General features: G+C 42.2%; 1 protein-coding gene across 3 annotated transcripts in view; it reads left to right on the top strand.

Annotated features, from left to right (window-relative positions):
* The window catches only part of cyld (cylindromatosis (turban tumor syndrome)), a 73,387-nt gene extending 60,464 nt beyond the window's left edge, over positions 1 to 12,923 (top strand). For all 3 annotated transcript variants that reach the window (XM_084337187.1, XM_084337186.1, XM_084337185.1), the window contains 7 exons: positions 1,434 to 1,525; positions 5,719 to 5,785; positions 7,683 to 7,815; positions 11,054 to 11,162; positions 11,410 to 11,528; positions 11,866 to 12,082; positions 12,255 to 12,923. In XM_084337187.1, the coding sequence (XP_084193313.1) occupies positions 1,434 to 1,525; positions 5,719 to 5,785; positions 7,683 to 7,815; positions 11,054 to 11,162; positions 11,410 to 11,528; positions 11,866 to 12,082; positions 12,255 to 12,439 (922 nt within the window). In that variant the 3' untranslated portion in view covers positions 12,440 to 12,923. The remainder of the gene's footprint in view (positions 1 to 1,433; positions 1,526 to 5,718; positions 5,786 to 7,682; positions 7,816 to 11,053; positions 11,163 to 11,409; positions 11,529 to 11,865; positions 12,083 to 12,254) is intronic.
* Positions 12,924 to 13,663: the final 740 nt, after the last annotated feature.

The following is a 13,663-nucleotide window of genomic DNA, read 5'->3' as shown; positions in this document are numbered from 1 at the left end:
TACTTTCCCTAAGGTGGTTGTCCTTCCGCGTTTGGTTTGCGCGATCTGATTGGCCACTGACCTACGCTATTACGCCCCCCCTCGTAAGTAGAGAGTCGGCGCTGCACTCAACCGATTCATTCAACAGGAAGCGATTTGCGAGTACAATACGCCATCACGCCAGAGTGGATAAAGAAATGCTCCAGAAATGAACATGCGTAGGGAAAGGCTTAACGAGTCAGCGCGAGAGCGCACACACAAAAGCACACACGCATGATATCTGATTTATTAATTTACCATATGGTCCCCGGTTCGAATCTCTTGGATACTTCTTTTTTTTCTGTAACGTTAATTAATTTATCCACTCTGGTTGATAAGATAAGATATTCCTTTATTGATCCCCTTGGGGTAATTCAGGCATCACGCCAGCATGGGGGGGTACACGGGTAGTGAAAACAACACAAGCAGGGTAAACAAATAAGTCAATAGAATTGACTATCTAACCAACTGAAATATACAGTATTCACAGTATCACAGTATTCACATAAGGTGCAGTATGCATAAGGTGGTGTTATTGTCCTTTTTGGGACACCAGAGTGGATAGATTATTTAACGTTACGAAAAGAAAAAAAAGTAAGCAAGAGATTTGAACCGGGGACCATATGGTCCACAGGCAGGGCACTAACCAGTTGAGCTATACAAGCTGTCATGAATTGTTACTGACTAATCCATCATTTACACTTTTCAAGTGCCAATTGCGGTCGTCGTCCATTATTTGGCATTAATAAATCAGATATCATGCGTGTGTGCTTTTGTGTGTGCGCTCTCGCGCTGACTCGTTAAGCCTTTCCCTACGCATGTTCATTTCTGGAGCATTTCTTTATCCACTCTGGCGTGATGTTGTATTGTACTCGCAAATCGCTTCCTGTTGAATGAATCGGTTGAGTGCAGCGCCGACTCTCGCCTTACGAGGGGGGGGCGTAATAGCGTAGGTCAGTGGCCAATCAGATCGCGCAAACCGAACGCGGAAGGACAACCACCTTAGGGAAAGTATTCACATGGAGGGGATACATGCCTACACGCAACATGTAAACAACAACATAAATGTTGGACCCGTCAACATTTTATAAATGATAAATTCATTAATCACTACTTTTTTGGGCGGGAAAGCAATACTTTTACTCCGCACCTTTCTAAATAATATTTTTTTAATGCTTACTATTGTGAATTAATTAAACAAAAACCCATTGCATTTCTTTGGCCTGCCTTATTTACAAGACAATTTCATTCAAAGGATCAGCTTACCTTGTTTTATTCAATGTGTTCCTATTATTGGTACATTCTGGTCAGATGTAAGTGGGGGGGGTCATCCTTATAATGAGCATTGGCTTATATTAGTGGAAATACAGTAAATATATGAAATGATGTATGGTGTCTGTGGTCCTGTCTTCCAGACATGGTTATGTGTGTGCTACTAAAGTGATGAAGCTGAGGAGGATACTGGAGAAGGTAGAAGCTGCCTCTGGGTTCACCTCCGAAGAGAAAGGTAGGAGAACGACCAGATTATTGTACATGTGCATTCATACCTTCGGGATACCAGCTAATATTGTGATTAACGTCTTAGATGGCATATGGTTTATATATGATTGATTGATTATTTAATTCTTTCCTATATATTTTTTTCATGCACACAAAGTGCCCAACCCTCGTGGGTTTTTAAGACACCAAAAATACTGTTGCAGTGTTCCATTATTTCATTACATTTCAATTCATTACACAAATACAGATTGCATAAATACAGATTACAGCTCAGTGTTAAACAAAGTAGTCTGTCTTCTCTCCCAAGCTTGGCAAATAAAATATGCAAAAAGAAAAACTCAACTTTTTCATATTCATCCTGCTCAAGAAAATCAACATAAATGGAGGATATTTTACTACATCCCGTATGTTCTCGTAGACAGGACAGTAAAACTATGAACCTCGTTCTAAATTTTGTATATATGTATATTCATATCCCGATCACAAATATTTCTGTAGATATGAATAAACAGAATAATACTATGGAAACAGAGCAGTAAATGGGATAGGGTGTCGCTAGCCTTGCTGTCATATTCATATTTATTGTAGTCGGGAATCGAACTTATCTTGGCTACTGTAGACGGGTGCATATGGTGTTTGTGTGCCAACCAGGGCTTGACATTAACACCCCCCCCCCCCCCCCCCCCCCCCCCCATACGCGCAACACACACACACCTATGAAATAGCACTACATTGTTATAGGTGAAACTCCCCTTTAATATTTTGGCATTGTATTTCATAGCTCTTTGTGAGAGTGCAAAGAGTGCAATATTGAATTGTTGTGAAGATAGCTCGGTTGACAAACACTTACAAAATAGCAAATACACATGTCTGAACACAATACATCTCCATCTACCTGACATCTATCTTACTACATTTCTAATGTCCACCTCTCTTACTAACTACCTAATGTTCACCTCTCACTACCTACCTAATGTCCTCCTCTCACTACCTACCTAATGTCCTCCTCTCTTACTATCTACCTAATGTTCACCTCTCTTACTACCTACCTAATGTTCACCTCTCACTACCTACCTAATGTCCTCCTCTCACTACCTACCTAATGTTCACCTCTCTCACTACTGTTAGATCCTGGTCAATCTGGCCAGTATCACGTCTTCTTGTGTTATCCTCTCTCCATCCAATTCCTCTGCGTTGTGTAATTTTAATGGTCCTGACGTCTCATATACCTGGCTGAATATAATCCTTATCTCTCCCCGTTAGTACGATCCGCAAACCATAATAATTCTCCACCTTCGTAAGAATTCGACACTTTGACAACGTGAAATACCTTACAAGGAGAAGCAATGTTTATTTCTATAAACAGAAGCCTCAGCTCAGATGTTAACAGATTGTATTGTCCTTGAAAAGTCTATTCTAATGATCTTTCGGTGTGTTCAGTCTATCCTCTGCTATTCAGTCCAATAGTGGTCAGGCCTGGTCGTTAGCCAAGACCATCCTCATGGTAGCCGAAGCTAATGATGATGTGGCATCCTCCTCCCCCCCCCCCTCTGTGATAAGAGGAGAGAGTCTCTTGGTCTCTTCCCTCCTGTGGGATTTCTGTGGGATTCGTTTCTTTTAGTCTGCCTCACACCCGGAAACACTGTTCGACTTATAGATCTTCGTCATAGCAACGATAGCCCCCGCCCCTCTCCTGGTTGTCATGCGACGCGCTGTCATGACAACTGCTAATAACCTTTCACACACATCAAAACGCAGTTTCTACTGTCAACCTCCATCGCGCTCTGCCTCTGTCCACGTTATCTTTGTTGTGTCTTAGATCGGAATTCAAAACGAACACCCTGCTGACGCGGCCTGTGCCTGTGAAACCACTGGTTCACCACCGTCAATATCATCCCGTGATGATAATGATATTACCCTCTTAAAGCGTCTCTTTATATCAGTTTATAAACCAAATATACATTGAAAAAACCACCATTTTCTCTCACTACCTACCCAATGTTCTCCTCTCACTACCTACCTAATGTCCACCTCTCTTACTACCTACCTAATGTCCTCTCACTACCTACCTAATGTCCTCCTCTCACTACCTACCTAATATTCACCTCTCACTACCTACCTATTGTTCACCTCTCTTACTATCTACCTAATGTTCACCTCTTACTACCTACCTAATGTCCTCCTCTCACTACCTACCTAATGTTCACCTCTCTTACTATACCTAATGTCCACCTCTCACTACCTACCTAATGTCCTCCTTTCACTACCTACCTAATGTTCACCTCTCTTACTATCTACCTAATGTCCACCTCTCTTACTATCTACCTAATGTCCATCTCTCACTACCTACCTAATGTTCACCTCTCTTACTATCTACCTAATGTCCACCTCTCTTACTATCTACCTAATGTCCTACTCTCACTACCTACCTAATGTTCACCTCTCTTACTACCTACCTAATGTCCACCTCTATTACTATCTACCTAATGTCCACCTCTCACTACCTACCTAATGTTCACCTCTCTCACTATCTACCTAATGTTCACCTCTCACAACCTAATGTTCACCTCTCTTACTACCTACCTAATGTCCTCCTCTCACTACTTAACTAATGTCCACCTCTCTTACTATCTACCTAATGTCCACCTCTCTCACTACCTACCTAATGTTCATCTCTCTTACTACCTACCTAATGTCCTCTTCTCACTACCTAACTAATGTCCACCTCTCTTACTATCTACCTAATGTTCACCTCTCTTACTACCAACCTAATGTTCATCTCTCTTACTACCTACCTAATGTCCTCTTCTCACTACCTAACTAATGTCCACCTCTCTTACTATCTACCTAATGTCCACCTCTCTTACTACCAACCTAATGTTCACCTCTTACTATTTACCTAATGTTCACCTCTCTTACTATCTACCTAATGTCCTCCTCTCACTACCTACCTAATGTTCACCTCTCACTACCTAATGTTCACCTCTCACTACCTACCTAATGTCCTCCTCTCACTATCTACCTAATGTTCACCTATCTTACTACCTACCTAATGTCCTCCTCTCTTACTATCTACCTAATGTTCACCTCTCACTACCTAGCTAATGTCCTCCTCTCACTATCTACCTAATGTTCACCTCTCACTACCTACCTAATGTTCACCTCTCACTACCTACCTAATGTTCACCTCTCACTACCTACCTAATGTTCACCTCTCACTACCTACCTAATGTCCACCTCTCTCACTATCTACCTAATGTTCACCTCTCTCACTACCTACCTAATGTCCACCTCTCTTACTATCTACCTAATGTCCACCTCTCTTACTACCTACCTAAAGTGCACCTCTCTCACTACCTACCTAATGTCATCCTCTCACTATCTACCTAAAATTCACCTCTCTCACTACCTACCTAATGTTCACCTCTCACGATCTACCTAATGTCCTCCTCACTATCTACCTAATGTCCACCTCTCCCCTTATCTACCTAATGTCCACCTCTCTCACTACCTACCTAATGTCCTCTCACTACCTACCTAATGTCCTCCTCTCACTACCTACATAAAGTGCACCTCTCTTACTACCTACCTAATGTCCTCCTCTCATTACCTACCTAATGTTCACCTCTCTCACTACCTACCTAATGTCCTCCTCTCACTACCTACCTAATGTTCACCTCTCTTACTACCTACCTAATGTCCTCCTCTCACTACCTACCTAATGTCCTCCTCTCACTACCTACCTAATGTTCACCTCTCACTACCTAATGTTCACCTCTCTTACTACCTACCTAATGTCCACCTTTCTCACTATCTACCTAATGTCCACCTCTCTCACTATCTACCTAATGTTCACCTATCTTACTATCTACCTAATGTTCACCTCTCTTACTATCTACCTAATGTCCACCTCTCTCACTATCTACCTAATGTTCACCTCTCTTACTATCTACCTAATGTCCACCTCTCTCACTACCTACCTAATGTCCTCCTCTCACTACCTACCTAATGTTCACCTCTCTTACTACCTACCTAATGTCCACCTCTCTCACTATCTACCTAATGTCCTCCTCTCACTACCTACCTAATGTTCACCTCTCACTACCTACCTAGTACCTATCTAATGTTAATATATCTTACAACCTAATGTTAATCTTTCTTACTATCAAGTATCTACCTAATATTCACCTCTTACTACAGACCCTGAGGAGTTCCTCAATATCCTCTTCCATCACATACTGAGAGTGGACCCGCTGCTCAAGCTAAGGTCAGTGGTACAGCCATCTCTTTTCTGTTTGATTCTCATGTCCCAGTTCTTACCATGAGGAGCTATCCATCCAAAATGGAGACTTATGGGTAAACCACTTCTCCAATCTCTTTAGCCCAATACAAAATAAGGAACAGCAAAAACACATACAAGATAAACTACAAAGCCCTAGCGTTAACCATAAAATACTACCAGAACCCGCTAGACTCCCCAATTACACTACAAGAACTACAGGATAAAATAAAACCAAGAAGGATAGTATCCTAAATTAAATGATACAATTCACAGACTCCAAATTCCAATTGGCTATACTAAAACTCTTTAACATTGTCCTTAGCTCCGGGATCTTCCCCCAATATTTGGAACAAAGGACCAAGGAAACACCGCTCCACAAAAGTGGAGACAAATTGGATGCAAACAATTACCGTGGGGTCTGTGTCAACAGCAACCTTGGAAAAATCCTCTGTATGATCATCAACCACAGACTCATACATTTCCTCACAAACTATAATGCCCTGAGCAAATCACAGATTGGCTACCTACCTAATCACTGTACAACAGACCACATTCTCACTCTCAGCACCCTAATCGACAACCAAATTATACTCCTGTTTAGTTGACTTCCAAAAAGCATTCGACTCAATTTGGCACGAGGGTCTGCTGTACAAACTATTAAGAGCATTGGAGGGAAAACCTACGACATCATAAAGTCAATGTACACCAACAACACATGTGCTGTGAGGATTGAGGAAAAACCCACTGACTTGTTTCCTCAAAGCCGTGGGGTTAGACGGGTGCAGTTTGAGTCCAACCTTCTTCAACATATATATCAATGAACTGGCTGTTTGCAGATGATCTGGTGCTGCTGTCTCCAACACAAACACTCTCCTACACAAATTCTGACTGTAAATCTAACCAAAACAAAAGTTATGATATTCCAAAAAAGACCCAGCCTACAACAACACAAACACAAATTCCTCCTAGACACAATTGCCCTAGAACACACAAAAACTACACCTATCTCGGTCTAAACATCAGCCACCACCACACTGGACTAATCCAATTTATAAGAAAACTAAAAGAAAACGATCTGACACATTGGAAAGAATCAACCCAAAACCAGAGCAAATTGGAATGCTAGTTGGCCCTAAACAGAGGTTACACAGTGGCAGAATACCTGACCACTGTGACTGATCCAAAACTAAGGAGATTCTTGACTAGGTACAGATTCAGTGAGCACAGCCTAGCCATCAAGAAAGGCTGCCATAGGCAAGCTGACTGAAGCTAACTAAAATCGTCGTTGTGTGCAATGTGGAGTACATTTAAGTGAACTCGGTACAGGAGCTTGCACCGACTTTGCATTGGTTAGTGGCTAACTAGCTTGGACTGGTATGAGGCACAGCATGGATTGTGCTGAGAAATTACTCAACATCATCATCATCATCATTGGTAACTAGGTCTAGGGACGGGTTCAACAAATCTGAACTATCCCTTCAACAATAGAACCAAGGAGACGCATATCAACCAACGATATGAGAGATAAAAACAAGACCTAATACAATAACTTGAGACATAACGGACGAGCTTACATGCAGGAGGAGGAGGTTTTGACATTGTGAATAAACAGCAGAGAGAGAGAGAGAGAGAGAGAGAGAGAGAGAGAGAGAGAGAGAGAGGTCCTGATGGTATAAATTGACCTGGTCTTTCATTAGTTCCTGCCTGAACTAACGCAATTGACCTGTCTCAAAACCCTGCCCCTTTTCTTGATCCTCCAATCACAACTGTCGCTTACCTCGGACAAACCAAGTTTGTCCGAGGTAAGCGACAGTTGTGATTGGAGGATCAAGAAAAGGGGCAGGGTTTTGAGACAGGTCCATTCTTGGTTTGTGTCCTCCAGGTCAGCAGGTCAGAAGGTGCAGGACTGTTACTTCTATCAGATCTTCATGGATAAGAGGGACAAGGTGGGCGTCCCGACCAGTCAGCAGCTTCTGGAGTGGTCCTTCATCAACAGTGATCTCAAGTTTGCTGAGGTGATTTTTTTTCTCTCCCTGCTCTAATCGGGTAGGACTACAGTAGGTCAGTTGACAATACATTCCAATGATGATATCCCTTTGTTTTCTAAGTCTGAAACTTAAAGGCATCCCGTTTTTTGGACCACTATTTGCTGTAATTGGCGCTATAGCGCAGAGTAGGAGAAAAGGGGTCTGCAAAAATGGTGTTCTACCAGCATGCGTACAGTACAAGCACAACGCGGGCGCAGGGAGTGACGTAGAACACAAACAGAGTGTAAACATCCCCTTGTGCTTCTAATTGATTGGTTACACCATCTTCCTTGAAATCTAACAAGCTAACTGCCTGTTAATCAAAGGGGGTCAGACTCGTTACAACTTTGTCAAAACTGAAAGTGAAACCTAACACGGATCGGATGTAAACATTGCGAAAGCAAAAAAGACAGCGAAAATGGATTTCAGGAAATGTATTTAGTATGTCTTATTTGGGTGAAAATGTGAATATAAACAAGCAAGCAAAAATAATTGCAATATGTTATTTCCATGGCTCAGGCAAGTTCATTCAATATTTGTGAACATGAACTACTCTCTCAAGCCAGAAAGCAGAGAACAAAGACTCAAACTTGTGATGTCATCAAGTCTGGAGCTGCTCCACAGACGATAATAATAATAATAACTTTATTTGTATAGCTCTTTTCATACAGAGGTTGCAGTTAAAAGTGCTTCACAACAGTAAAAAATACAGGCATAAGCGAGCATAAAAAATATAAATTTTTAATACAAAGGGATAGAGAGGTAGCAAGGTTAGGCAAATCACAGTTCTTCAGCAATACAAATAATAAAATAGAATAGATTAGATAGAGTAAAAAAGTGTGGTTTGATTCAGTTTAAAATAGGCTAAAAATAATAAAATAGAATAAGACCGTATAAGATTGTTCAATAAAAAATATATAACAGAGCAGTGTATCGCTCTTAGTACTTTGAGTTTCTTTACAAAGTTCTAACATACAACAGAGCATCGCTCTAACATACATACAACAGAGCAGTCCGTCCGATCCTCTTTTGACTGTTTCTGGGAGTCTCTAGTAGTCCAGTAGCTGATGATTGCAGTGTTCTTGCTGGCCTGTAATTTATTAGTGTTGGCGATGTAGCTAGGTCCCTGTCCATTTAGAGCTTTGTATGTAAGGACAAGGACCTTAAAGTCAATTCTAAATGTTACAGGAAGCCAGTGTAAAGCAGCTAAGACTGGACTAATGTGCTCTCTCCTTTTGGTTCTAGTTAGCAGTCGGGCTGCAGAGTTTTGGATTAACTGAAGCCTCTCTGTGGTTTTCTTAGGGAGACCTGTGAAAAGTGCATTATAGTAGTCTAACCGGCTAGATATGAATGCATGAATTAGCTTCTCAGCATCATTTTGATTAATAAATGGTCGTACTTTTGCTATATTTCTGAGATGGAAGAACGATGTTTTTGTCACTTTGTTAATATGAGAATTGAAGTTTAGTTCTGAATCTATGATAACCCCGAGACTAGTGACCTCAGATTTGATCCAAGGGGTTAGTCCTCCCAGGTTCTTTATTAACGTTTCTTTTTTTGTTTTGGGGCAGATAATTCGAATTTCAGTTTTGTTCTCGTTTAGTTTCAGGAAGTTCTTACTCATCCATTTATTTATTGCCAGTAAGCAGTCTGTAATGGAGTTGATCGCTGTATCATTTGGTTCAGCAGATATGTACAGTTGTGTATCATCCACATAGTAGGGCTGAACGATTAATCGATTTTAAATCTAAATCGCGATTTGAAATGATGCAATTAGCAAATCGAAAAGAAAAAAAATATCGCAATAATTTTTTTTATTTAACCAGGAAGTCTCATTGAGATACAAGATCTCCTTTGCAAGTTGTTGTTTGGGAGAGGGAGGTAAGGGGTTTTAGATTGTGTGTTCTGAAGTTTAGACTTCAGAGAGGGGGAGTAAAGTACAGACAAAAAGGTACCGTTGGGTACCGGTATCGATTCCCAGGTAAAAATAAACATTTTCAGGCTCGGTGTCCCGAACAGACCCATCGCGTAGGCCAGATGCAAGCCGCATTTTACAATAAACCTCTGTGGGGCTGCTTACATTTCTTTTTATTATAATCGCAAATTTTATCGCAAACATGTAAAGGGAGAAGAGTAAAGGACCTAAGCAACTCCCTTGTGTAACTCCATAGTTGTTGTCATATATCTTAGACATGTGGCCTCCTAGTTTAACATAGAATTTCCTCCCTCTGATGTATGTTTTAAACCAGCTTAGCACATGTTCTGAGAAACCGACAAGGTTTTCAAGACGATCGATTAGAATATCATGATCGATTGTATCAAATGCTGCACTGAGATCTAGCAGGATAAGGATGGAGATCTTATTCTCGTCAGAGTTTAGCCTGATTTTGTGGATGCAGAAAATGTATCTTTAAACACAGAATATTCCCCTCAGTTTTCTCTGTCACCCATAACACATATCCCCATCCATTGTCTATGGAGCAGCTCCAGACTTTATACTTAGAGATGACATCACACATTTTGAGTTTTAGCACTCTAGGGAGCGTTGTTGACTGTTCACTAATATTTATTTTTCTTAGATCATAGGAATAACATCCCATTGCAAATTCCAATCCATTACTTTGACAGTACAGATGTAGACTATTAGTTTTGATTCACTGGACAAAAATTAGGTATAATATTTTTTTTGGTCTAACATACAAAATAAATGAGAAAATGTATGTGAGAAAAACATATCTAAAAATCAAGTTGCTTTCCTTTGATATTCTGTAATGTTTATTGTTAACATATGGTGCTTGATATCAGATCTTAAACTATGATACCGATGTCCTGTTTTAATGCTGTATTGGCTGGTGTTACATCTGTTTTCACACAGGGCCTGGGGAGAAGGTCATCAGTTATACATAATGAAAGTAGTAGGAGTCTGAATCCCCTTCTTCGAACCTACAGCATCTTTGCCTGTGTTGTTTTTTTCTTTTGAGCATGAAGCTTTGCTGACATATGTTTCTTTGTCAGGGACTACAAAACCTGTCTGTCTGTCTGTCTGTCTGTCTGTCTGTCTGTCTGTCTGTCTGTCTGTCTGTCTGTCTGTCTGTCTGTCTGTCTGTCTGTCTGTCTCTCTCTCTCTCTCTCTCTCTCTCTCTCTCTCTCTCTCTCTCTCTCTCTCTCTCTCTCTCTCTCTCTCTCTCTCTCTCTCTCTATCTCTATCTCTATCTTCACTGTCCAGGCTCCATCTTGCCTTATCATCCAGATGCCTCGCTTCGGCAAGGACTTCAAAATGTTCAACAAAATCTTCCCCTCGCTCGAGTTAGATATCACAGACTTACTTGAAGACAGTGAGTAGTTGTCGTGTGTGTGCTATGCTAGTCTGATGTATTTTGTTGTGGGAGTGCTTGCCATAGATCGATGATGGTTTGCGTTTCTGTGACATTTTCTATAATGTAACTGTTCGATTGTCACTGCATGTTCTCACTCAACCCCCCCCCCACACACAAATTTTTCAAACCACTAACACTTTCTTTTTCAGAATAAGGTATCAACCATAATGCCATAAAGCCCCCCCTCTGTGTTTTATGCTTTAAGCTCCCAGGGAATGCCGGATCTGCGGAGGCCTAGCTCTCTACGAGTGTCGTGAATGTTACGAGGACGGGGACATCACAGCCGGCAAGATAAAGCAGTTCTGTGAAAAGTGCAATACGCAGGTGAAAAGACAGAGGGTGTCAAGGCAACATGAGTAGAACAGGACTGTGAAAACTATAGAGCATGTACCAGGACAATCCACCGGGGGGCGCCAAGACCAAGGGAATAACGTCAACTCTGTCTATGGGTTATATTAATGTTACACAGGACTGAAGTGAACATTTACTGGTAGTTATTTAGATATGGCTTCAAATGTATTTTCTAGCGTTTTAAATATTGGATGAATAACTCCTCATATATCAGTAATTATGAATAATTTACGATATGTATTATTATGTCTATTTCAATTATATATATATAATTGTGTGTGTGTGTGTGTGTCCGCCTGCGTCGGCTCAGGTTCACCTCCATCCGAAGAGGAAGGCCCATCGGCATGGCAAGCTGTCCGTCCCCAAGGAGCTCCAAGAGGGCATGGGGCGGCAGGGCACCTTCCCTCGCCAGAGGATGGAGCTCTTTGCCGTGCTCTGCATCGAGACCAGTCACTATGTGGCCTTTGTCAAGTACGGTGCTGCCGACTCTGCCTGGCTCTTCTTTGACAGTATGGCTGACCGTGACGGTACGTTGGGGGGGGGGGGGGGGGGAGCTCTCTGTTCTTTAGTGGGTCACGCATTCTCAATCACACTTACAATGTTCTGATGGTCTGCTTACATTGCACGGCCCAGGGATATGGTGTAATTATTTTTTTATAAAAATAAAAAAAAGTCACCTGTGTGTCTGTGACTCCTCAGGTGGGCAGAATGGCTTCAACATCCCCCAGGTGTCACCCTGTCCGGAGGTGGGGGCCTACTTGAAGATGACTCCAGAGGAGCTGCACGCCCTAGACCCCAAGAGCATCCAGGGCCAGGCCCGCCGGCTGCTGTGTGACGCCTACATGTGCATGTACCAGAGTCCCACCATGAGCCTGTACAAGTAGATGCACTCTTCCTCCCCAGAAGAGACGGACTGGAAAGAAACACAACGGACAGAAAGAGACTGACAGACAGATGGACCGAGGGGAGGAGGGTACGTTTACCCGCTCCAGTCCACCTCTTCCTAAAGACGCCCCGCTGCCTATATCTCTCTTGTCTACACAAACGAGACTACCAAGGGTAGGAAGGGACAAAACAAACAAAGCCTATTTGCACTGTGCATTTGTTGAAGTGTTGCATTCTTCATGTGTTCCTCCATAACTTCCCTGTGCCTCGGAGCTTAGGAGGAGGAGGAGGTGGTGTTGGTGGTGGTGGTGGTGGTGGTGGTGGTGGGTGAAGGAGAGCCCTCACAGAGGCCTGACAGTGGAACATTCACTCCCTCCCTCTTTTTTTTGAGGAGTGGGAGAAAAGGAGAGAGGAGGAGGAGGCGCTCTCGTCTCATCTGACCAAAAGTGCAACACAAACAAGGCGAGCTAACGGGAGGACGGAGGCCCACCTCATTTACCTTCATATGGGTGGGGGTGCTGGTGGTGTAGAGGGGGGGGGGGGGGGTGCGGCAGTGTAAAAGGTTGTGAAGCCATCCATAACCCCACCATTTTGGGAAATGTCACGCTCAACCCTCCCGCCCCTCATCCTCAACTGTGTGTGCTGTTGTGTAAAAAGCTTGAGTGTGACCTCATACTAGTAGAGGCCACACTCCCCTGTGTCTGGCGTCACCATGCCACCAAACAGCATAGATGTCAGCCTACTGTATAATTACGCCAAGACCCAAGATTACTTCTGGTTCTGTGTGGAGACAAGGTTCCCCCCATCACACCGTGTAGATGTCTTCTTTTACAAATATAATATATATGTTGTTTTTTTAATTACATATAGACAATGTAAAAGCTTGGTTGTTGCAAGCCCTCCATACAGCCACGGGGTTCTACAGGTGTGGTACTGTTGAAAACCTGGCAAAACTATTTTTATTTTTTAACGATTTGATGTGAAGAATTTCAACTGCGATGTCTTTGGACTTTGTGTGTTGGCAAATCAACTAAAGTGTAAGTTATTATTATTTCGATTTTTATTGTTTTGTTTGCTCTCTCCTTCACTGTAGGCATAGCCACACCCCTTCCAAGCAGTTGGGAATATGTAAGAAATGAGAGACGTATCAAAACGTGTTTTGCTCTCGCTGCCTTTCATAAAATTGTGTCTATGTTTTCCAAACCATCTATCGGATAACAAAA

Source organism: Notolepis coatsorum, assembly GCF_963971535.1.
Source record: "Notolepis coatsorum genome assembly, chromosome: 20".
NCBI lineage: Eukaryota > Metazoa > Chordata > Actinopteri > Aulopiformes > Paralepididae > Notolepis > Notolepis coatsorum.
The sequence above is the reverse complement of the archived record's forward strand: the minus strand, read 5'-3'. Positions and strand labels throughout refer to the sequence as shown.